At 37.6% G+C, this 25,288-nt stretch overlaps 1 protein-coding gene across 1 annotated transcript in view; it reads left to right on the top strand.

Moving 5' to 3' along the window:
• The window catches only part of Arih1 (ariadne RBR E3 ubiquitin protein ligase 1), a 104,997-nt gene that overhangs the window by 74,828 nt on the left and 4,881 nt on the right, over positions 1–25,288 (top strand). Inside the window, exons 7-12 of the mRNA XM_005369499.3 lie at positions 1,910–2,016; positions 6,421–6,463; positions 7,140–7,211; positions 9,530–9,660; positions 14,314–14,371; positions 23,289–23,549. Coding sequence (XP_005369556.1) covers positions 1,910–2,016; positions 6,421–6,463; positions 7,140–7,211; positions 9,530–9,660; positions 14,314–14,371; positions 23,289–23,549 — 672 coding nt within the window. The remainder of the gene's footprint in view (positions 1–1,909; positions 2,017–6,420; positions 6,464–7,139; positions 7,212–9,529; positions 9,661–14,313; positions 14,372–23,288; positions 23,550–25,288) is intronic.

Raw genomic sequence — 25,288 nt, 5'->3', positions numbered from 1 at the left:
AAAAAAAAAAAAAAAGTGCCAAGTCCATGATAGTTAATGTCTGTATATCTTGGTATTTTAATTCTAGAAAATAGTCTTTATTAATTAAACTATAAAATTGCATATTATAGGTATACTTTATGCAAGTGATCTTCTAATGAGTTATATTCCTAGCCGTTAGTTGACTTTTGAATCATGATGCAGAATGTTACTTAAGACATGTCTTATTTATGTAATAAACATATTTCATAGTTTGTATTTTACCTGACTGGGATGGTACACTCTTTGAAATCGTAGCCCTGGAGTGGTTGGGGGCAAGAGAATTGTGAGTTTGAGAGTACTCTTTACTACCTAGTGAGAGACAACTTGTTAAAACAGACAGATAAACAAAAACCAAAATTAAACAATGCATGAGGCAGAGGCTAGTGGATCTATGTGAGTTATAGGTCAGCTTACATACCCGGTTCTACAATAACCAGGTCTACATAGCGAGACCTTGTCTTAAAACAAACAAGCAAATAAACGAAAAAACAGTTATAAAAACAGTTGAGAATCGATTGTTAAAAGGATTATTTTATTTTCAGGAACTAGTAAGAGTCAGTCTTTTCCTATTGCGTAAGAGTGGTTTTGTGTTTTTTTTTCTAGTCAAAGGGAAAAATGAAGTAAGTCCATTAGCTTCTCCCAGGCTGTTGTATAGCATCTAAACACCTTCCCAGATTATGAACTTACCTGATTTTCTTGCATTTTAAGAAAATTTCCCTGGGCTGATTTTGGTAGCAAACATATATGTGGAGGTCAGCCTGGTCTATGGGGTGAATTTCAGGCCAGCTGTGATTGTTTAGTAAGACCTTGTCTCAGAAGTAAAAGTTTACTCTAGAATTGAGGTTAGTAATCACAAAAATGTCTAAACATGGTTGCTTAATCCTGTAGTCTCAGAAATAGTGAGGCTGAGGTAGAAGGATTGCTATAAATCTGGAAACAAGCTAAGGAGTGGGATTTGTAGGTAGCATAAAAAATAGTTCTTATGTTCTATAGAATTAGAATTTTAAAGATGATTAATCTTGTGAGGGTCTGGGGATACAGCTTTGTGGTCAAAGGCTTCCTTAGCAGGTACCTAAAACCAAAGTAAACAAATAATGAATCGGCAAACTAGATCTTCAAGAGTTGGGGCATAGCTCCTTAGGTAAAACACTTGCTTAATGTGGTCCTGAACTTTATTCAAAAAAGGAAATAAGCAAGTTGCAAGGATTACTTACTATTGAAAAGCTTTCAGTCAATGTTACCTGCTCCTTTTTCTTTCTCTTTCTTTTCTTCTTTTTTGTTTTGTTTTGTTGGTTTTTGATTTTTGGCTTTTTTGGTTTTGGATTTACAAGACAGGGTTTCTTTTTGTAACAACCCTGGCTGTCCTTGAACTCACTGTATAGACCATGCTGGCCTCAACAAAGATCCACCTGTCTGCCTCCCAAATGCTGGGATTAAAGGAATTCATTTCCATTGCCTGGCTAATCTGCCACGCTTTAACAAAGTAAAATAGAAATATCATTTATCGCCGGGCAGTGGTGGCGCACGCCTTTAATCCCAGCACTCAGGAGGCAGAGGCAGGCGGATCTCTGTGAGTTCGAGACCAGCCTGGTCTACAAGAGCTAGTTCCAGGACAGGCTCCAAAACCACAGGGAAACCCTGTCTCGAAAAACCAAAAAAAAAAAAAAAAAAGAAATATCATTTATCTTCCTAGGTGGACAAAAACCTAAGACATTTCTTATTAAAAGGTGATAATTATGAGAGGCTATTACCCTTCAGAGCATTACTGTGTACTTCATAGATAGGGATTATGTGCTTCATAGGGTTTTGTTATCTCTCTTCCAACTTTATTCTAGATTTATGTATTTAACTTACTATCATTTTAAAGATTTTCTAACTTGTATTTTAGTGCAACCGACTGTTAAAGTGGTGTCCTGCCCCAGATTGCCACCATGTTGTCAAAGTCCAATATCCTGATGCAAAACCTGTTCGCTGCAAATGTGGGCGCCAGTTTTGGTAAGCAAGTGATTTGCTAAATGAGTAAAGTGAATGTAGAGTTTCTGTTTTTTCTTTTTAATCTTGGTAACGGGGGAAGCTTCATGCTGGGAGATACTAGTTAGAAATAGTTTATATCTTTTAAGTAAACGAGAAACCACATCTTAAGATTTTTTTTTTCTTTCCTTGATGCGTTTATCAGGAGAGAGAGGGTTAGTGTGTTTTGTTTTAAGGCAGTCTTGTTTTCATTGCCCTTATTGGCCTCAAACTCATGTTTATTCTCTTTTAATTTCCCTGAGTTCTGGGATAATCATATGCCGCCATACCTGTTGAATGTATCAAGGGAAAATGAAGCTATAATCCTAATTTTCTTTGTATTTCACGTTAACTTTTAAGTAGAGAAATCTTAAAAATCTGGGCTAATTTCTCCCTTTTTTCATCATTCAGAAAGCTCAGGTCTGAGTATAGTGCTTACGTGCTAGTTGTATCTTGGGCATCAAGCTTCAGTCAAAGCTTAGTGACAGTGCTTTATCCACTGAGCCATCTCTCTGGTCCAAATTGCTATAGTCATGTAGTATTTTGTTCCATCTGACTCTTGTTCTCTACCTGTATGTTCTCACAGATTAAGGAATAATATGGTTTATTTAAAAACAAAAAATTTACTTGATTTAGACAAGTTTTAATCTTACAAGAAAATGTTGGTGTATGGTTTTGTAGGTAATTTTGGTTGTTTGGCTGTTGGTATCTTGGGACTTTAGAGTTCCATAGTATACTTTCCTCTGACTGAACTTATTAGAGATTTTTCAACACCAAAGATTAGGGAACATTTTAGTGTCTTTGAACTATTTAACTGACTTTCTTTTCCTATATGGATAGCCTGAGAATATCTCAATTTGAAAGATCTTCTCCTTTTTCATTAGTAATTCATCTTTAAGTCCATCTTTGCATTCAGGGGCCAACCTGCATCTTCACTGACGTTTATTCAATCAAAAATTGAGTTTCGTTATTTATACATTCTACGTTGCATAAAAGCAGTCTGGTACACACACAGTTAAGTCATGTTCTATTTTTACAATGAATGGTTGTGTGCTAGTTTGCAGTAGCATGTTTTTTATTTTCATCAGTGGCATCATCAGAATGACCTTTATTGCTTTTAGGTCCACATGCATTCTATTTAGAATTGGTAGATATTCTTTTAAGATGACGAAGACTTTCTCTATACCTCTCCCTTCATTATCAAGTTTTACACAATCACCCTGGAATAGTCTCTATTCATGATAATATATTTTTTTTCTAATTCACATCAAACCCTGTCTATGATTGATTTACAAATCTTTCTCATTTTAATCTTTGTTAAAAAAGCTTTCCTTATTTCTCACTACCAATTTCTTATAACAAAATACCAGTATTATCTAGTATTTACACAGCAGTAATTTCTTTTTCAAACTGGGAAATCATGGGTCAGTGTGCTGTTGAATTATTTTTGTTGTTGTTGTTATGTGTAGGTGGAAGTTTCCTGTCTTGCAGCTGCTGGGTGCCAAATACCCAGTGCCCACTTCATAAATGACCACACAGAGGCTTAGTATGCTTGACCAATATAGTCAGTCTCATTATTAACTTACTAATTAGCTCTTAGATTTTAAATTAACCCATATTCCTTATTTATGCTCTGCCATGTTGTCAGTTTGACATACCCAAATCAGTCTGGCAGGTCAGCCCTTCTCCTTCTCATCATCTTTAGTTTGGTCAGCCTGACTATACTTCCTATACTGACTATATTCAGCAATCAGCTTTTTTATTATTGTTGTTGGTGTTCCCCTTTCCCCTCAAGACAGGGTTTTTCTGTAGCTTTTGGAGCCTGTCCTGGAACTTGCTCTGTATTCCAGTCTGGCCTTAAGCTCACAGAGATCCACCTGCCTCTGTCTCCCGAGTGCTGGGATTAAAAGCGTAAGGTTAAAGCAATTCAACTGACAGATCTTTACAATGGACAAGCGGATTGTTGCACAGCAGTTGTGGGTCTGCTTTTTACTTTCAGAGAATATCTTTGTGAATAATCTCACATGGTAGATGGAACAATAGAGCTGTGTGCATCTCTTTATTGTATTGCTCCTGAATACAACCCTCATGACAATCACCTTATAAACCATTCCTAAGTGTGCGTTTGTGCGTCTGCGTATTCTTGCAGCGAGTGGGGGCATGGTGGTGTTGCGACAATCTCTACATAGTGCTGGCTGTTCCAAAACTCACTAGTAGATTAGATTAGTAGATTAGACTGGCATCTTCAAACCCACAGGGATCTGCCTGCTACTGCCTTCCGGGTGCTAGGTTAAAGCCATACACGATCATACCCAACAACCCCTACCTTTTAATGCTGTCACTCTGATGATTAGGTTTCAACATTGTTATCAGGGTGGGGCACTTGAAGAATATAGCAGAAAGGTAAAAAGATTTTACTATCTTTTTAAATAAAATGAAGGAACTAGTGCTAACAAATAGGTGTTTCCTTGGTAGATATTTCAGTAATGCTCTGATTCTTTAAAAATCGCCATCGAATTAATAAATATCCCCAAAGAGCAAATAAATTCACAAACATGCAAGCATGTATACAGTGCAAATTGTGTTGATTAAAGATCAACAGTGCCCTTATAGTTTTAGAGTTTAGTCCTGTGACCTGGGGTGATGATTTAGTGTGTAAAGTGCTTACTCTGCAAGAGTTAGGGACTTGAGGCCCCAAACCACATAAAGCTGGGCACCCCAACCCCAGCTTACACCTGTACTCCCAGTGTTCCTATAGTGATGTGAGGCAAAAACAAGAGATTTACTAGGAATTTGTGAGCCAGGTAGGGTGAATACTAAAAAGGGAAGAAAGACCCTGCTTCAAAGAAGATCAAAGATGAAGACAGATGTTGTCCTCCAACTTTCAGATGTTTAATATAGCACATACGTGCCTGCTACCACACATCAAATTTACCTTTGTTACAGACGAGAAGATGAAATCTGATTCCTTGCATACTCTCAATTTTTTGTTTTAATAAGAAACATTTCTCTTTTTTGTAAAGATTTGTTTAAGGTAATTAGATTTATTTATGTGTATAAGTGTTTTACCTATATGTATGTATATCACGTGCATTCAGTATCCATAGAGGCCACAAGAGGGAGGGCATCAGATCCCTTTAACTGGAGTTGGTTGTCAATTCTCATGTGAGCGCTCTGGTCAAACCTGGGTACACTGCAATAGCAACAAATGCTCTTACTTATTCAGCAATCTCTCCATCTCCTTGTCTCTTTTTGTTAGGAAATGAAGTGCAGTATACATTTGAAGCTCCTTGGTTGCCTGTTTTATCGGATTTCCTGTCTACCTTGTCAGAGAAATAATCATTACTTCTCTCTTTGACAAACATTTTTATAAATTATGTGATAATCACATTAATAACCGGTTTCATTTTGTATAGGTTTCACTAAATTTCTTTGGTAATTTTACACATACCCAGTACATTTTGATTATTCTATCTCCCCCCCCCCCCCCATCTCTCCTGTCCCTATCAACTTTACGGCTGCATCCCTGGAATTCCTTTCCCACATTCTTATCTTACCTTGTGGCTCACCAGGCTCCTTCTGTGTAGCCATTGGTTTGGAGATACTCGTTGCAGCCTGGTGGGCTCCACACCAGTGGGTACACTGTTGTGTTCTGTGTCATCCCTGCCCTGCCCCGCCCCCATTTTGAGAAAGGGTGTTATGAAGCTATCCTTGAATTCTGTATTCTCCTTGAGGCCTAGGATTTTACAGGTTACCATGCCCAATTCAATGTGTTTCCATAAGCATTTGTGTTTTCTTCATTTATAATCCTAACCTGTAAACATACATGTACTTAGTACTAGGATTACAGATGTAAGCCACCATGATTTTTTTGGCTTGTTTTGAAGCCAAAATGGTTCATTGACCAACACCATTTTTCTCTACGGGGCTGAGTTTAATCTAGTTACATTATACAAAGATGTCCCCTTTTGTATCTAATGTATTATTTGTTGTATATTAGTATGAATTTGCAAATTAATCTTCAAATGCAGGCTTTTGTTTAGCGTGTGGAGATAGAGTATGCACTAGTGAAACACTACTAAAAGTTTCTCGGTACAATCTGAGTGAGCCAGTCTTGCTAATAGTTACTGTGTAGTTATCAGGGCATGTCTTTATGCTTTTAATCATTCCCATATCACACATATTGATTCTTTATTTGCTAGTCCTAGAACACACTAATTCTGAAAAAAAAAAATTCACTGTAAAATAAATAAACACATTCCCTGCCTTGGTATTTGCCAATCGTTTAGAATTTCCTGGCAATGCTGGGGAACTGTAGAGGTGAAATGGTTGAGTTGCTTACTTACAGTGAGTAGTATTAATTATGTAAACTCCTGTGTCCTTTAACAGCTTTAACTGTGGCGAAAATTGGCATGATCCTGTTAAATGTAAGGTGAGATTTGTTTTTTTTTTCCTTTTTTTTTTTTTAAACAAGTCAGTACATTCCTAAGATTTGATGATTTGATTAAAGATAACAGCTGATGACTTTGTACTAGCAAATGGAAGATTTTATTCTATGCTTTTTTGTTTCAGGTGATCATTTGCAAGTATTCTGTGTGCATTCGTTTGAGTGTTAAGTTTCTGTTTATCTTAGAATATCCATGAGTAGTTAGGCTTTGTTTTGGGGAAATAACATAATTTGATTTTTCATCCAGGTTCCAGGCTTCCCATTCAACTTTAACAAGTCAAAATTCTTCAGTTCTTCGGTTGATCCTATATAAATGAGTTGGGTTTTTTGTTTTGTTTTGTTTTGTGTTTTTTAAGACAGGGTTTCTCTGTAGTTTTTGGAACCTGTCCTGCAACTAGCTCTTGTAGACCAGGCTGGCCTCAGACTCACAGAGATCTGCCTGTCTCTGCCTCCTGAGTGCTGGGATTAAAGGCGTGCACCACCACCACCCAGCAATAAGTGAGATTTTACACCCACAAATTTTCCTACTTTGAGAATATGCCTAGTGATAATCTATTTCTTTTTGAGTCTTACATTTAAAAATTTCCTTTGTTTAAGTGATAAAATATTTTGCTATCCTTAAGGTTTTAGTTATATTCTAATGATTGTTATTTTCAAATAGTGGTTGAAGAAGTGGATTAAAAAGTGTGATGATGACAGTGAAACTTCTAATTGGATTGCAGCTAACACAAAGGTTGGTCCATCTGTGTATCCTCCCACCACTACCCCCATCCCCTGCATATTGAAGGGTAGGTGTATAAGCATTAGCAAAAGCAGTGTGAGTTTATGTTGGTTTGAGCCTTATGATAGCTTTTGTCTACCCCACCCCATCTCCAATGGCTACGTATGGATTATTACCTTCAGGTGTTTATTTTATTGAGTGGCTGTAATACATTATGCATAGTGCTTTACTTTTATTCTAAAAACATGGATTTCCTGTAGATAAAGCTTATTTTGTTAAACTAAATGTGACTATACTTCATTCACTTCACTTATATTGGCCTAATGTCAATTTTTTTCTTTTAAAATAATTTTTTGTATTGTGTGCATGTACATATATGTGCTCATGTCTAGGTAGGGGAGAACCACACTCAGGAATCAGATTTTGCCTTCCACTATATAGGTACAGTGTATTGAACTGTTAGACTTGGTGGTAAGTACCCTTACAACCCTGAGCTATGTTGCCAGCTAATGTAATTTTCTACCTTAAGTTTCTCAGTTTTCCTTTTTAGAAGTTAGTCTTCAGAGGCCAGGATTTAAGCGGAGTAACTAATTTTAAGTTTTGATTATATAAAGTAGACATCACAGAACTGTTTCTCTGAATCTACTTTATGTTATACATCTAAACTATGACATAAGTGAAAACATTGAAAGTGGACCCATATAGTACTCCTTATTTTTATTTTGAATATGTTATTAATGAAGCTAGTTGTGAATTCTGTCTCTTTGGGGCTTTGATTGTAGCTCAGTTGATAGAGAACTTGCCTAAAAGGCACAAAGCCCTCATTAGTCTTGATCCCAAACACCATATGAACTGGATGTGTTGACACATCTTGTAATCTCAACACTGGAAAAATGAAGGTGGGGATCAGAAGCTCAACATCAGCCCAAGCTACACAAGACCTTGTATCAAGCCATAAAAACAAGGGCTGAGAAGATGCCTTGGTGGATAAGTGCTGTTCAAGTATGAAGAACTGAGTTCAGATCCCTGACACTCATAAAAAAGGCAGGTGTGGCCATGTAACCCCGGTGCTGAGTTTCAGAGACAGACTTTCTGGAGCTTAATGGTCAACCCCTGTAGCTGAATATAAAGAACTCTAGGTTAACTGAAAGTGTCTGACAGTTGTAAGGCTGAGAGCTATAATGCAGGACATCTAGCGTCATCTCTTGCATACTTGTGTACACAATCTCTACACCACTCAAATTTTTAAGTTTTTGAAAAGCTAGATATTGTGGCACACATAGTTAATCCCAGCATTTGGGAGGCAGAGACATATGGATCCCTGACTTTGAAGCCAGCCTAGTCTGTATAGTGATTTCTAGGACAGCAGGGCTTTGTAAAGAGATCCTGTCTCAACAACAACAAAAACAAATGCTTAAAAAGTAAATAAGAACAAAAATGGAAATTGTGAACTTCATTATTTATTCAGTTTTAAAGTTGGGGCCTGATTACCTGCTTGCCTGACCCTGAAGGCCAGACTGCTTGTATATGGATCTTTATGACCTAGAATTAGTTTCCTTATTTCTTTTTGTCTTTTATTCTTGTGATCAACAGGAATAAATAGCACTGTTACAAGGCTTATGGATTTATGCTATGCTGCATATAATGCTCTAGATATTGCTCAGGATAGAAAGTACTCTAAAGCCAGGTGGCACTCAACAGTGTGTCATGATGAGTAAAATACTTCAAAGTTTTATCAAGCTTACTATCTCTGATTAAAAATATTTTGATTGTTTTCACTGGGGTGGAGATGGTTCAGCAGCTGAGAGCACTGGCTGCTCTTCGATAGGACCTGGGTTCAATTCTTACGTGCATGGTGGCTCACCACTTTCTATAATTCGATCTCTAGGAGATCTGATGTCCTCTTCTGGTCTCCACAGGCATCTGCACACAGACATATAAAGAAAAATAAATATTTTATAAAAGGGATTACACTGTTTTTGTCTTTTAAAACCCAATAATAAGCAGGGCAGTGGTGGCACATGTTTTTGAGGCAGGTGAATCTCTGAGTTCAAGGCCAACCTGGTCTACAAAGTGAGTTCCAGGACAGCTAGGACTGTAACACAGAGAAACCCTGTCTAGAAAAACAAAAACAAAACAAAGAAAAAAACCCCAGTAATAATGATACAGGTTATTTTGTTTAATGGTATTTATTACATGCTTACTACTTTTGTAAGTGATTTAAGTGTAATAACTCTAATAGATAAATGAAATCTAGAACTGGCTTCTCTCAATGGTAGCAATACAGCTTAGTGTAGCATTGACACCAACTTTATAGTTTTTTTTCATAGGAATGTCCCAAATGCCATGTCACAATTGAGAAGGATGGCGGTTGTAATCACATGGTTTGTCGTAACCAGAACTGTAAAGCAGAGTTTTGCTGGGTGTGTCTTGGCCCTTGGGAACCACATGGATCTGCCTGGTAGGTTGGACAAATGGTAGAGTATGTTAACATAATTATGACATATATATCACATATAAATGATATTTCTGCCTTTGATTATCACCTGACTTGAGCTAAATGAACAATATGTATTTCAACAGAGGAATATGCTAAGTAGAGACACAGAGAGGGATTAAGTTGTCACTTCTCACAGGAATTAATAATTGAGATTAACCTTTAGGTTGAGATTTTCATTAATTGTAGTTGGAAACAAAATAAAAGGAATACTGAACAGAGATGGAGTATATTTTAAGTTCATGATTTTATTTTTTAGTTACATTGTCTGATGACTCTAGGTAGACATTGTTAACTAGAATTTATCTACAGAAATTTAACCTGTGTGTTTTTCTTACCCTGCACGTCATTAAACAACAGTTGTTGTTTTTAATAATTGGAAAGTGCTGAGCGGTGGTGGTGCACACCTTTAATTAATCCCAGCATTTGGGAGGCAGAGGCAGGCGGATCACTGTGAATTAAAAGGCCAGCCTGATCTACAGTGCAAGTGCTAGGACAGGCTCCAGATCTACAGAGAAACCCTGTCTTTAAAAAACAAAACAAAACAACAATTAAAAAAATTAGAAAGCTACTGAACAAAAAACTGTATTTTTTACTTCTCTTTGACACTTGTTTGGTTTGGTTTTTTGAGACAGGGTTTCTCTTTGTAACACTCCTGGCTGTCCTAGAACTCGCTTTGTAGAGCAAGCAGGATTAGAGACATGTACCACCGCCACCCAGCCTAACTTCTCTTTGAAATAGGCTTACATTCCTATTTGGAAGAACTACCTATAACTTGTAAATATAAGCTCTTCAAGACTGAGAGTTAATGTTAGATCCATGTGCGGTTGTCTCTTAGCATCCATTGAAGATGGGGTCCAGGATACCCTGTGGATACCAAAATCTGAGCATTATATACAATAGTATAGTACTTGCATGTGTGTAGATTATTTATAATACCTTGCACATAGAAAATGTTTTGTGAACAATATTGTTTAGGGTATAATGACAAGGATAAAGACATCTGTTTGTGTTCAGTACAGTTGGGAGTTATCGTCAGTTATTTTTTGCTCCAGGAAAGATTGTTTTCATGGTGCATAATCCTTAGATTCAAAGGCTTCCTGTTTTAAAAGGCACCCTTCATTTCCTTCTGTACTAATAGATAATTTTCTTATATGCATATTTATTTTGTAAAATACAAGTTAAACTTTAGATGAGTTTTGAGAAACATAGGAGCTAAGCACATATGCTGATGAGAAATGAAAGTGTTTCTGGGTGTTATAATGTGCAGATAACCTGCTTTTATTAATTTGTGTCACCTTCCTGCTTTCTGTTGGTTAACCTGGTAAGTTGTGGGGGATAGGAGAAGTTAGGAAATAGAACTTCAGTATAAAATTGTTTGGATGCTGTGAGGGTAGAAGTGGCATGGTTAGATGAAAGGGGCTTGTATTGTGCGGTTTACACATTGTCAAATAATTCCAGCACTGTTGATGACTGAATGCAAGGGGAAGGGTGCAGCTTCAAAATAAGATAAAGCGATAGGAACTTAAGACAAAAATTAGGCATTTGCTTTTCGTTTAATTGGGACTTGTAGTTACAGTGATTGGAGGATTGGTGATAGGGATTATTTCTGGAGCTAATTCCAAGGTAGTAACTGATTTGTTAATGAGGAATAAAGAAAATATGCCATTGTCAGAGCTGAAGACAGATTCTCTCCCTCTCCCTCTTCTCTCTCAGACAGGGTTTTTCTGTGTAGCCTAGGCTGGCCTGGAATTCTCAGAGATCTACCTGCCTCTGTCTTCCCAGTGCTGGGATTGAAGGTGTGTGTTGCTGCTGTTGCATGCATGTATACACACATACACATGCACACGCATGTATTTTATGAGAGTAAACTGTAGGGTTCCCAGAAACTAAAATAAGGTCACTGTATGCTTTTTTTATGCCAGCCTAGTGTTTGGGGAAGGGGAGGATAAAAAAGATTATTTTCAAGACTCTGAGTTTTATGACATCACTGATCATGACTCAGATTTTAATTAAAGCAAGAGAACTACCATAGACTGAATGATGACTTCGTCGAAAGGGTCATGCCTATATGCTTGTTGACCTTGCAATTGTATCCTCCTTTGTTTTCTGTGTATTCTTAAAATGCCTTTGATTTGTAAAAACAATATTCCAAGTAGCACAGTCAGTTATTTGAGTTATAAATATAGGTAGACCCTAAATATTTGCTTTGCTAGCCTTAAAATCTTCAATAGTTTTGGAAAGGAAAAGCCTGTATTAAGCTAGTGCTTTAAATTCCTTTTTAAAAAAACATTTCAAGGAGTGAATATGGTGGCACACACCTTTAATTCCAGCAGTCACTAGGCAGATGGATCTCTAAATGATGGCAAGCCCGAGTTACATAGAAAGACCATGTCTCAAATACTAACCACAAGCGAAATTCGTGTTTAAGAGATAAGAAAAAAGCCAATGTTAATAGTTTACGAAGAGAAATCAAAGGCGGTGATCGTTCAATTAAATTAAGTAAACTAGTACATCAAGTAAAAACATTGAATGATCAGGTGAAAATTAACATTAAATCTTTCTAATCCAGATAAATTATCTGTGTTACTTTAAGACCAGTTGTGGTTACATCTCAGTAGTGGAAAATAGGCAATAGGCTGGTATCAAAGATTAAATAATTAAAAGTATAACTTAAAATTTCTGAGATTGCCGGGCGGTGGTGGCGCACGCCTTTAATCCCAGCACTCGGGAGGCAGAGGCAGGCGGATCTCTGTGAGTTCGAGACCAGCCTGGTCTACAGAGCTAGTTCCAGGACAGGCTCCAAAGCTACAGAGAAACCCTGTCTCGAAAAACAAAAAAAAAATTCTGAGATTTGTGATTTAATCCTATACCTAAAACTATATTTAAACCATATTTCCACCAAATATTTCATTTGGAACAGAAATTTGTAGCCTATTGAGTAAAAATAGGCAAGGGTATTTGGGAGTGATTGGCCATTTCTTGGAGTAAACATAATAGATTTACATTTTCCTTAAGGTAATGTCTTTAAAAACTTTATGAAATATTCCCCTACTTACTTCTGTTTTCTGGTACATTTTTGTAAGAGATCATCTTATCGCCAAAACCATCTGTTACTCAAACATAAGTCAAAGCAAGGTATTGAACACACATAGCACCACACAAACGTATACATAGACAAGCACGTCTCTTAAAACTGCTTTCTGATACATAATTTGGTGAAATCAAAGATAACATGTATTCGTATGTTATGTGTGCATACAAATACATAGATACCATTACAGTTCTGAAGGGATGAAAATAAAGCTCAGTGGCAGAGCATTGGCTTAGCGTGCGAGAGGCTTTAGATTGAATCTTAACACCACGTGCTCTCACACATATTCAAAAAACAATTCTGAAAAGGTTGGTAAGTCTGTACCACTCAATTTTAGATTAAAAAAACCATGTATGAGTGTGTGTGAATCTGCTTCTGTTACACAAATGGTCACTCATCTTTCAACAGCTGCCCACAAAAGACCTGAAGAGGGCATTAAATTACTTGGAATTGGAGTTCCAGAAGGTTTTGAGCTGCCCACTGTGTATGCTGGGAATCAAACTCTGGTCCTTCTGAGTAGCAAGTATTCTTAGCCATTGAGTCATCTCTTGAGCCCCATGCATTTCACTTTTAACATTTAAATTCAAGTTTTTCTTTGGGATGAAGGGAGGGATGGGGTTTTGAAAATCTCTTCATTTAGCTCTAAAATAAAAAGTTCACTGTTAACAGATGCTGCAGCATCATGTTAGTTTTTGACTTCCTGCTAACTGAACTACTTTTATGTATTTATTCTGAATCTCTCTTTGAAAGTCTATTGCAAGTGGACTTTACAGTAAATAAATAGCCACAATCAGAATGTAGTCTCTCATAAAAGATACGTAGTAGCCAAGTGTGGTAGCATAACCAGTGCCAGACAAATCTCTGAGTTTTAGGTTAGTTTGGTCTCAAGCTAACCAGGACTAGTGAGAACAAAAAACCGGATACATAGTAACAAGAACAAAGGAAGTGCCCATCATTTCGGCTCTGAGCTAATTTCTCTGTATCATTCAGTTTTCAGTGACAGTTAATAAATCATAGAGGTATATAAGTACATCGCACAGCATCTCTTAAAGAGTAACTTGTAATTGTTGATTCTCTGGCTTATAAAAGGAAAGATACAGTGAGTAACAGATGGCTTAGGAGATAACATGATCTCTTCAGAAACAGTTTAAAGATCAGACTATAAGTAGTAATTGTAAGTACTATACTGCAGTGTTTTCTGGTGGTTGTAGCTTAGCTGGTTTGGGATGGGTTATCCAAAAGATGTGGAATTTCCTATTACTTAGTGGAGAATTGGTCTAGTACTTTAGACGCCCAGAATATTAGGTGTTGGATTATATGCAACACTCCCAGTGTTGCTTTATTTAGTCTTGTGATTTTTTCCACTATATCAATAGGGCCTTGTGTGTGTTGACATCTCAGTTTATCTGTTGTGAAACAGAATGCTAGTTCTAGATAATCACTTAGTACAAGTTAAAGTGCTACATCCTGTTCCTTTTATAATTGATTTATGGCTTTCTGAAAGTCTCTTAATTTTTTTTAAGGTACAACTGTAATCGCTACAATGAGGATGATGCAAAGGCAGCAAGAGATGCCCAAGAGGTGAGTTGCAGCCATGGCAGGTCAGCACTGGCTAAGAATGCCTGATTCACATATTTCTCTGTTAACTTTATAGAAGCATTCAGAAAGGGACTCTTTTATGGTACTTAATTAGGAACATTTATTTTTGTTTTCTGAGACAGGCTCTGTAGCCCAGATTGGCATCAAACATATGATCCTTCTGCTTCTGCTTCTTCCTGACAGCTGATTATAGGCATGTGCATTGTGCTCACTCAGTCTTTTTGGTTTTGTAATTGCTTTGTGAATTTTGAGACAAGCTCTTGCTTTGTCCCTTGTCTGAAATTACAGGGGTATGCCAGTCCTCCTCCTCCTCTATAAGGACAGTCTTGTCTGTTTCCTTTCTTTCACTTGAGCTAGTTATGTTGGATGTTTGAAGGTTCCTGTGATGACCTTAAATGAATGCCTTCACCTCTGCATTCTGCTCATTCACCCAAGAATAAGAGACCAGCAGTTGTTGAGTGAACTGCTGCTATTCTGTATAGAGCACACAGTGTGTCACTTATTTTTACTTTTTGCCTCATTGTTCGTGCAATTCTGATAGGTCAAGTGATTTTGAAACAGACTCCCTCCGGAGTCTCTATGCTATTAGGAAAGGATTCAGACAATAGGTTTGTATTTCTATTTTTTTTATTCTCATAATTTTATAGTAGTTGAAGAACCATTGAATTTTTCTTTACTCATTTTTGTTGTTATTGGTTGTTTTGGTTTTTCTAGACAGGGTTCCTCTGTGTTAGAGTTCTGATAGTCCTGGAGTTCACTTTGTAGACCAAGCTGGCCTCGAGCTCACTGAGATCTTTCTGTCTGTCTATGCCTCCCAAGTGCTGGATGAAAGGCATATACCATCACCACCCGGCTAAATCTTTTGGTTTTTTTTTTTCTTTTTTAAAATAGATTTATTTATTTTTATGTGCATTGGTGTTTGGCCAGCATGTGGTCTGTGTGAGGGTTTCAGATCTCCTGAAACTAGAGTTACAGACAGTTGTAAGCTACCATGTGGTTGCTGGGAATTAAACCCAGGTTTTCGGGAAGAGCAGTCATTGTTCTTAATGTCTGAGTCATCTCTCCAATCCTTTATTTATTCAATCATTCTTTTTTTGAAATTCCTAAAGACAAAAATGCTTTTTAGCTGGATGGTGGTGCCACATGGCTTTAATTCCAGCTTCTGAGTTTGAGGCCACCCTCGTCTACAGAGCAAGTTCCAGGACAGCCAAAGAAACCCTGTCTACAAACAAAAAAATGCTTTTTAAATGGTATTTCAAGCTGGATACAATCCAAAACATGGATTCCATGTGTTTGTTATTGTTAGTGGTTTTTTTTTTTTTTTTTTTTTTTTGGTTTTTTCGAGACAGGGTTTCTCTGTAGCTTTGGAGCCTGTTCCGGCACTAGCTCTGTAGACCAGGCTGGTCTCGAACTCACAGAGATCCGCCTGCCTCTGCCTCCCGAGTGCTGGGATTAAAGGCATGCACCACCACCGCCCGGCTTTATTGTTAGTTTTTAAAGGCAATTTTTTGCCTGTAATCCCAACACTCTGGAGGCTTAGAGGATCACAATTTTGAGACCAGCCTTTGACTGCACAGCAAATTTGAAACCAGCAAGACTCTGTTCAGTCAATACACACAGACCTCAATCATTTCTTTTTTTCTTTTTTTTTTTTTAAAAGATTTATTTATTATGTATAACAACATTCTGCCTCCATGTATGCCCGCACACCAGAAGAGGGCGTCAGCTCTCATTACAGATGGTTGTGAGCCACCATGTGGTTGCTGGGAATTGAACTCAGGACCTCTGGAAGAGCAGCTAGTGCTCTTAACCACTGAGCCATCTCTCCAGCCCTCAATCATTTCTAATTAAAGAAATAAATGCCCTCCCCCCAATACATATTACTATATACTTCTATATTGGCAGAAGTAAAGATGCTGTCTTTTGCTATAATTAAAATAATAAATGTTCCATATGTATTATATATTTTAAAAAAAAGGCTCCCAAAAGGTCCTTTAGGAGGTTGTAGTTTAGGTGGTTTGTGTTCTGGGTATTTTGGTTTTTCAAGACATGGTTTCTCTGCCTCCTGAGTGCTGAGATTAAAGCATATGCCAGCACTGTACAGCAAGACATTTTTGTTTTAACCTTTTAGCTCATTCTGGGTTCAAAGTACTGGAATTAAATGCATATTATTTAGTCCTTTCAAAGAACAGAAAAATTCTCATAAATTAATAGGGCTGGCTTAAGTATATTGACTACAGTATTTAGATATGTGAATGTAAAACCACTTGCAAATATCTTATTTCTATATGGCTGTATAACCAGATCAAATCACAAGTCAATGAAATTTGTCTGCATTCGTTCATTTTTATAGAACAGAAATAATATACCACTGTGTCTTGTTTATGTGGTGCGAGGGATAGAATCCAGGGATTCATAAATTGAAGAACAAACATTCTACCAGCTGAGCTACATCTCCTGTACTAAGCTGTGGTTGGAGTTTTTTTTTGTGTATGTTTTTTTTGTTGTTGTTTTTTTTTTTGTTTGTTTGTTTTTTGGTTTTTTGAGACAATGTTTCTCTGTAGCTTTGGAACCTGTCCTGGGACTAGTTCTTGTAGACCAGGCTGGTCTCGAACTCACAGAGATCCGCCTGCCTCTGCCTCCCAAGTGCTGGGATTAAAGGTGTGCACCACCACCGCCCGGCTTCTGGTTGTTGTTATTGTCATCATTTTAATACTTAAAAAGGCGTGTTGGCACACACTTTTTATTCCTAGCAGAAATAGGCAAGAGGATTTCTGTGAGTTCAGGGACAGCCTGTTCTACATAACGCGTTCCAGGACAACCAGAACTGCTCAGAGAGACTGACTCAAAACCATCATATTTTGTGGTCTGCTAATACCTGACTATTTGGTACCTCTACTTTACTTCCATTTAATGGTCCTCATCTTAGTAAGGGTTACTCTTACAGTGATGAAACGCCATGACCAAAAGCAACTTGGGAGGAAAGGGTTTATTTTATTCTTACTTCCAAATAACAGTTCATCACCAAAAGCAGTGACAGCAGAAACTCAAACAGGGCAGAAAACCGAGACAGGAGCTGATGTAGAGGCCATAAAGGGGTGCTGCGCACTGGCTTGCTCCCCATGGCTTACTCAGCCTGTTTCATTATAGAATCCAAGACCCAGGTCCACCAGCCCAGGGATGTTACCACCCACAGTGACCTGGGCCCTCCTCCATTGATCACTAATTAAGAAAACCCCTACAGGCTTGCCTATGCCCAATCTTATGGAGACATTTTCTCAGTTGAGGCTCCCTTCTTTCTAATGACTCTAGCTTGTGTCAAATTGACCTAAAATTAGTCAGTAGTTACTTTGTATCATTCTGATTTATAGATTATTAGTGGCAGTCATGATTTCTCTAGCTCCATTTAGACTTGACTCTACTGCTTAGTTTATTTTTATGACTTAATAGAAATCAAGATTGTATAAAATCTTTTTGAAGAACAATACCATACTTTTTTCAATATACTTTTAGATTTTGATAATTCTGTTGAATAAAAAGAAAAGCTTTTTCCTCGTGTGTGGCACTGTTTTATTCCTAGTTATTATGAATTCTGAGTGACTAGTAGACAAATTAGATCTAGCTAGAGATCATATTTAGCACAGCTTTGTTTTTGAAGACCACACCATCTCAGTAAAATCCCTTTCTAAGTTCTCTAGGGGGTGGGGTGGAGGTGGGATATTGTGCATAGCTTTTAAATTAGGGGTCTATAGATTTTGTACTTCAAGTAGGACCCATCCAGAATCTTACACTTCTATAGGGCACAGTAAAATATTTGATATCACTGTCATTTATTTGATGGGATATACCATTACACGTTTATTTAACCTTTTGATTTTTCCTTATGTTCTCCATTCTTGCATGCTAACCTGATGTCTCTTGGATTATTGTAGTCTTCAAAAGTATTAGAAATTTGGTACATAGTCCAGAAAGATCCTTGGTGGTACTTTGAGTGCTTTGAGTTGTAGAAAAGTTTATATGCTCTGTTGTGCTGACAGTGGTAAAATTTGAATCTTCTTCTGCCTTTGGAAGTCAAAATACCTTTTCTGTAGAAGATCAAATAAAGCCATCCCCGATGGCACAGGTGTGTAACCCAGCTACTCAAAGGATGAAGTGGGAACATTATGAATATAAGACCTGTCTGAGCTACTACAAGACCATTCTGAGAAATTTAGTGAGAGTTTCAAAGGGGTGTGTGTATTGGAGGAACCATGGAAATGGCTCAGTTTTTAAAACAAGACTTAACAAAAAGCATGAACTCAAATTTAGATCTCCAGCATCCACATGGCAACTGCCTGTGATCTTAGCAGTAAGGAGGCAGAAACAGGACTTCTGTGACTAGCTACCCAGCAAGATTAGTCAGAAACCGCAAGGTCCATGTTCAGTGAGAATCCATGCCTTAATAAATTGTGATCCAGAAAGACAACCTATATGAACTTTGACTCTAGACATGTACAAATTGTGTACACATATATGAAGGGGTTAGGGAAGAGGGAGCCATTGAGATAGCTCAGTGGCTAGAAATGTTTGCTGTACAAATCTGGTAAACTTGCATTTGATTCCCTGAATCCACAGTGTGGAAAGAGAGAATTGATTCCTTAAAGTTAACTCTGTTTTCCTGCTGACATAATGTATGCACGTGTGCACATGCGCACACATACGCATTCAAAATAGGGGATGATGTAAAAGGAAAGAAAAGGAGGTGGGAGGGGTTGAATCTCTGTGGTAGAGTTTGCCCAGCATGGGCAAGGCTTTGATTCCCAGCACTGAGGTTTGAATCAATACCTGCTGACTGTAATCTCCATGATGATTACTCAAGTCTATTTCTCTCCTTACTGCTAAGGAAGCCATAGACTTTAACAGATGAATGTGATTGTGTTCCAAATAGCTTTATTTAGAAAAAACAGTTGGTAGCTACACTTGACTGGCCTGCCAGTTTTCTAGTTTTGGTTATTTTGGGAACCCCTTTTCAAATTGTGAATTGATTTTTTTTTAAATTCTTAATCTTGGCATTTATTATTAAGCTTTTCTTATTTGCATTAAAATTTTTCTTCTTTGATTTCTGAGGGTTTTATTTGTAGGCTCCTCCCCTCCCCCCTTGAGATAGGGTCTCATTTTATATATATTCCTGTCTGGCCTGGTTACTGTATAGATCAGGCTGGCCTGGAGCTCAGAGATCCACTTGGTTCCTCTTCCTGAGTTGGGATTAAAGGCATATACTACTACACACAGCTTCATGAGTTTTAATGAGAAATAGTTTTCAGAATCATAAAGTATATGAAATCAAGTCCTCTCTCATCGTATGTGGTAAATTGGGTTTTCTGTTAGATTTTGTGAAATTTGAAAATAGTAGTACTTACTAGAAAGTAAACATGACAGACAGGTTAGTTCCTACATAGTTTATTTGCACATAGGCTTAATTTTTATCTCATAAGTGGTGGTTCAGCACCTACCTGTCTCTTGAAATAATATGGCTTTGCCAGGCATGGTTGATACATGATGCAAATATAGCTCTCATGAGGTAGGAAGTAGAAAGAGAAACATCTTGATTTCAAGGCCAGCCTAACCTGTTTCCTGACCCTCTGGTGGGGGTGGGGGGGCGACGACAAACTTTTGTTTGACTTTTTTCTTGATGCTTCAGTGTTGTGTATGATATTGGAGCATGTGATTGAGTAGTCCTGAGGTTCAGAGTTTATGTATTTAAGAAGAAGATCAACTGTAGATTCTTCTCCAAATATATATTTTTTCCTCTCAAGACATGGTTGGAGCTTTGGAGCCTGTCCTGGAACTTGATCTGTAGACCAGGCTGGCCTCAAACTCAAAGAAATCTGCCTGCCTTTGCCTACCGAGTGCTGCGCAATATTTATATTTCTATATACTTGGTATAGGGTAAGAACCCCAGCCAAGGAAAACCAACCAATCCCTGAGCACTCTGACTCTGAACCCAGAGCTAGTAAAGGAAACAGACCCAGGATCTGAAACCTGAGCTAGTAAAAGAAACACTTTATCCCAGAACCAAAGAAGCATACCCTGACTCTGAAACCAGTGCCGAAGAAACACACTTTGTCCTTAAAAACAGAGCCAGTAGAAAAAAAAAATGCCCTGGCCCTAAACTTAACCAAAGACTCAAAAAGGACCAGGGAAAGAAACAGTTTGGTTCTGAAATCAGAGCCATCTCTGCCCCTGACCAACTAAATTAGCCAATCTCTGAGCATAACTTCTTCCTGGGAAAACTCCGCTCCTGAGAAGCCCTGTATAAGCCCCCTCTGCCTGTTCAGCTGTTGGCTGTTATTTACTACCCTGGCAGAGGTATCCACTCTCCTGGACTCCTCCTTCCCAAATAAATCTCAAAAGAGTATTTGGTGAAGATCTTCACTTGGCGTATCATAGAAGGTACCTGAGTGTCTGTTATTTCTAGACTTTAAAGCATGGTGAGAAAAATATAATTATATGTATATGTGTGGTAAAATCACACTTAAATTTAACTAATCATTTTCTATATATCAGGCACTAGTGATAATACTAAGTATATGATTTAAAATCATCCAACACATCTAGAGATGTTCAGAATAATGAAAGAGACTTTACGTCAGTTATTGTAAGACAATAATAATGCAAAATATATTTGAAGTACAAAATTATGTCATTAATACTACTTTGTATATTATCAAATAATAGACTTTATTGAATGCCATTATTGTATGTAGGTGTATTGGGAGTGTGTTTGAAATTAAACCCAGTAACTGATGTCAAACAAGCATGGGCTTTAAGCTTTACCCCAGACTATATCTGTAGTGCTCTAGCCCTCACTGTTAGATTGCTACTGTAAGTTTGTATATATTTGGTTGGTTGAGGGATGGGGTAGTGGAGGCACAGACAGACAGAGATTCGCTCTGTTAGCCCATGGCTGGTCTTAATTTATGCTATCCATGCTTTTCTCAATTTTGGCAATTCCATGTTTCTGTCTGCTGAGTGCAGCTGGTATTACAGGTGTGTACCTCACGCACAACCTCCTCTTTAGAAATATAGCTTATTTGAATCAACTGTTGTTCAGATGCTTCCAATTCTGTCATTTCTTCCTGTTTTCATCTTTTTAGGCAGGATCTCATTAAATGTATTTTGTGTGTGTGTGTGTGTGTGTACATGTACGTATACATGCGTGCTCACAGAGGACAGTTGTCAGGATGTTCTTTTCTTCCTGCCACCTCATGAGATCTGAGGATTAAATTCAGGATGTCAGACATGTGCACAGGTACACTAGCCATCTTGCTTGCTCAGATTTACTTTATAAATTGAATTTGATTAACTTTATTTCCTCTTTACATTATCCTTCTCTTGCTTCCTTTAAAAAAATTGCCATTTGTTTATTGAAGAAACTAGGTCATTTTCTCCTGCTGCTTTTCCAGCCCTAAAGATTTTACTGCTTGTTAATAAATGACTCCCTGGTGTCATTTATTAACCTTTTTGTCTCTCTGCTACTACTACTACTTTTTTAAAGACAGGGTCTCCTAAAAATGAGAAAAGATAGATTGAGACAGACAGACAGACAGACAGACAGACAGACAGAGGGTCTCACTGTATAGCTCTGCTCGGTACTCTCTGTGTAGACCATTTTGCCTTCTTAGTACGTCTATAAATTTAAGCAAATTCAGACTCAGCAAAAAGAGCTTTGATTTTTTTTTTTTTCCTGTTGGGTGGGGGTTTGAGACAGGGTTTTTCAAAGACTGGGTTGTCAGTAAATTTGTTTAGCTTGCACACAACACACCAGCCACCAGCAACACACAGCTGTTTCATGTTTTCTAGCTCATTGCTTCCTCTGTAGAGTGCTATCCAAGAGAACTTTTTTGTATTGCTAAAAATACTCTTCAACATTGTTTAATTTGTTTTCCACTAATTGTAGAACAGACATTTTAATGTTGAGTTAAAATAGACAAATATGTGGCTCATGGCTGCTGTATAAAAACTATAGTAAGGCATTCAGAGCAGTAGTATCAAAGGTAACTGTAGATAGCTTTATTCTTAATTTTAAATTAACAATTCTAGATTACTGTTATTTTATCAGCAAATACATGAAATTTCAATTAGCAATTGTAGTCAAAAATAATAATTCTCATGGATATCATTTTTACTATGTGTATAAGTTTGATGGATGTTTATAGGTAATTATTTTGTCACCTATTGTTTTTTATGGATAGATTTGACATTAACTCTCATTTTTGAATACAAGGTGTATTATTGACAGGCTGGTCCCCCATCGCCCATCCTGTTCCCCCAGTATCATTATTTTACTCTCTACTCCTCTGAGTTTAGGTTTTAGATTCTTCATGTAAGTCAATATTGTGTAGTATATGTATTTCTATATAGGTTTAGTACATTGTCTTCCGTGGCTAGCCATGTCGTTACATATGACCACCCGAGCAGTATTCCATTTACTATGTATGCCCCCATTTCTTTATCCATTCATTTATAATAAATGAACTGATTCCATGGCTTGATTATTACAAACAATAAACGGAGAAATGCAGGCATACTCAAAATAATTATTTCAGGATTTGTTGTTGTTGCTGCTGTTGTTATATACCCAAATGTGGTAAAACTGAATTTTATGATGGTTCTGCTTCAGTTTTGCAAGGGCCTTCAGTGTATTTTCCATAGTGATTCTACTAACTTACATTCATACAATTCCCTTCACTCCACATACTTGCCAACTCTTGGTATCTTTGCCCTTTTGAGTGACAAGCTGTTTTACTGTGTGAGGTGCTATCACATTGTTGCTTAATTATACACCAACTTTTGTACATGATACATGATATATATATATGTCATAATTACAAGACCTTTATTTTTCTTACTGGGTCAGCGATCTAGGGCAGCCCTGCAGAGGTACCTGTTCTACTGTAATCGCTATATGAACCACATGCAGAGTCTACGCTTTGAGCATAAGCTGTATGCTCAGGTGAAGCAGAAGATGGAGGAGATGCAGCAGCACAACATGTCCTGGATCGAGGTGCAGTTCCTGAAGAAAGCAGTCGATGTCCTCTGCCAGTGTCGTGCCACACTTATGTACACTTATGTCTTCGCTTTCTACCTCAAAAAGAATAACCAGTCCATTATCTTTGAGGTAGGATTAGTTCCTGGACGGGGGAAAGGCCAATTTTTCATAAACCCTTTCTATTAAAAAAAAAAGTAGGTAAAAAATATGAGAAACCTTTTTGTTATCTTAAACTATATCAGATTTAAGTGGTTTAGCCAGCTAGTTAACTGTGCTAGCACTATAGTCAGCCCTCAATTTGAATGTACATTTATCATGGATTAGCACTGTAGACTTGCCACAGATTATTTCCCCTCTTATCTCATCTCATTCTTCTTCCCCTGGTGGTTTTCCTGTTTTTTTCTTTTTTGTTGTTGTTGTTGTTTTCTGAAATTTTGATTTGTTTTGTCTTGTCTCATTTTTTGAGAGGAGGGCTTAGCGCTGTAGTATAGACTGCTCTCAAACTCAAAGAGGTATCCCTGCTTCCTGAACATTGGGAGGCACACCCAGCTTGTGCATCAATTTTACAGTATCTATATTTGAAAATTTAGAAAAGCCCCCCCTTTTAGCTATCACGTCAACACTAAAGCTAACTACCATGTTAACTTCTAATAATAAGGCTTATTAAGAACTTTTGATGTGCCAGGCATTGGTGGTACACACCTTTAATCCAGCACTTGGGAGGTAGAGGCAGGTGGGTCTCATTAATTTTAGAGGCCAGCCTGGTCTACAAAGCGAGTTCCAGGATAGCCAGGACTATTACCCATAGAAACCTTATTTTGAAAAACAAAAAACGCAAGAAACCCAACAAAAGAACTTTAGATGTGCCAGGTTCTGAATAAGCAATTTATATGAATTGTGTCACTTAAGCCTCATAATATCCTAGGATGGTAAGGGTTCCACTCTCATCTAAAATAGAGAATAGCAGGGGTTGATGGCTCATGCCTGTAATCTCAGCATTCAAGAAGCAGAGGGAGGCACATCTCTGTGAGTTGAAAGCAAGCCTGGTTCTAGTCCACCCAAAACTACATAGTGAGACCCTGTCTCAAAAATAAAAGGCAGCAACAGCAAAAAGTGATGCATAGAATACTGATCTTGCTTATGATGTAAAATAGATTTATCCACCCGGATATGATGACACATGCTTTTAATCTCAGAACTCCAGAGGCAGAGGGAGGCAGATCTCTGTTGGTTGGAGGCCAGTTTGATTTACAAAGAGAATTCTGTGCCAGCCAGGGTTACATTTACGGTAAAGACGTGGTCTTTTAAAACAATAACAAAAGACTGTGTATATTTAAAGTTATGCAAATGGCTGCAATGCAACCAAATATGGGCAACAACAAGGTTTTTTTTTTTTAAGTTTTAATTTTTTAGTTTTCAAAAAGAGCAGCTCTCAGATATAAAACATTGTAAAGACTCTCTCACATTGTCCTCACTGTTACTCTAGAGGTTAATGGCTGAATCTCTTTTCTAACATTTTAAAAATTGTTCTGGGCTAGAAAATTATTATAGGTGAAAGCCACAAAGAGCTTTACTAGTTAAAAAATGACTGACTGTGCTGGGCGTTGATGCTTCAACCTTAATCCCAGCACTGGGGAGACAGAGGCAGGTGGAACTGTGAGTTCAAGGCCAGCCTGTTCTCTACAAAGCTAGTTCCAAAGACAGCTAGGGCTGTTACAAAGAATCTCTATCTTGAAGCCCCCCCACCCCCATGATTATCAGTGTTGAGAGTAAGTTTATAGTCCTCAAACTAGCTAAACTTGGTTATATTTTAGCTTGATTTTTTTTTTTTTTTTTTTTTTAGAAGACGGCATACGAGATTAAGCATG

Source organism: Microtus ochrogaster, unplaced genomic scaffold, assembly GCF_000317375.1.
Source record: "Microtus ochrogaster isolate Prairie Vole_2 unplaced genomic scaffold, MicOch1.0 UNK49, whole genome shotgun sequence".
Classification (NCBI taxonomy): Eukaryota; Metazoa; Chordata; class Mammalia; order Rodentia; family Cricetidae; genus Microtus; species Microtus ochrogaster.
Note: the sequence above shows the minus strand (reverse complement) of the source record. Positions and strands in the feature narration are given on the sequence as shown.